Raw genomic sequence first — 570 nt, forward strand, 5'->3', positions numbered from 1 at the left:
AGTTGCCTTCTGGCAGCAGTGAAGGGCTGGAGAGCTCGTAACGAGGAGAGGATGGATGGTCTAGAGGATAGCGCGCAACTCTGGGATTTACAAAACCACCCCTCGGTTCCCAGCTTTACATTCTCGCTAACTCTCAGCAGTAGCGGTGTTATCCTTCCTTCATGATGTTAAATGCATTTATTTTCACTGTCACCTCTTCGAAGTGCTGCGATGCGATTGCGATGGACGTCACACACACAGAACAAAGAAGGACCAGAGGGGGGAAAAGAGGGAAGCCAAGATACATCTCTCCCAGGGACGCAGAAACGGCTCGGCGTCCTGGAGCAGAGGGAGGGGGAGCGGGGGGGGCGGTCAGCTCTCCCCCGAGAACCGGTAACCCTCGTGAACACGAGGTTGCGTGTAACCTCATCCATTATTCAGCGAAAACACAGCCCTCCTTATCTCCACCTCTCGCTGTTGTGCCCAACAGGAATTGGGACGGAAAGTCCCTTGAAAGGAGGGGACGCGAAGAGGCATTGCAGAGGAGAGGAGGGAAGGGGTGGGGAGGGGGTGAGTGCACGGAGGAGGAGG

At 55.8% G+C, this 570-nt stretch overlaps 1 protein-coding gene across 1 annotated transcript in view; it reads left to right on the forward strand.

The window, feature by feature from the left end:
* The first annotated feature begins 210 nt into the window (after positions 1-210).
* LOC104285974 (multiple epidermal growth factor-like domains protein 6) overlaps positions 211-570 on the forward strand; it is a 208,857-nt gene continuing 208,497 nt past the window's right edge. The window contains 1 exon segment of the mRNA XM_009884502.1: positions 211-372. Coding sequence (XP_009882804.1) covers positions 211-372 — 162 coding nt within the window.

This window comes from Charadrius vociferus, unplaced genomic scaffold, assembly GCF_000708025.1.
Source record: "Charadrius vociferus isolate BGI_N301 unplaced genomic scaffold, ASM70802v2 scaffold104, whole genome shotgun sequence".
Classification (NCBI taxonomy): Eukaryota; Metazoa; Chordata; class Aves; order Charadriiformes; family Charadriidae; genus Charadrius; species Charadrius vociferus.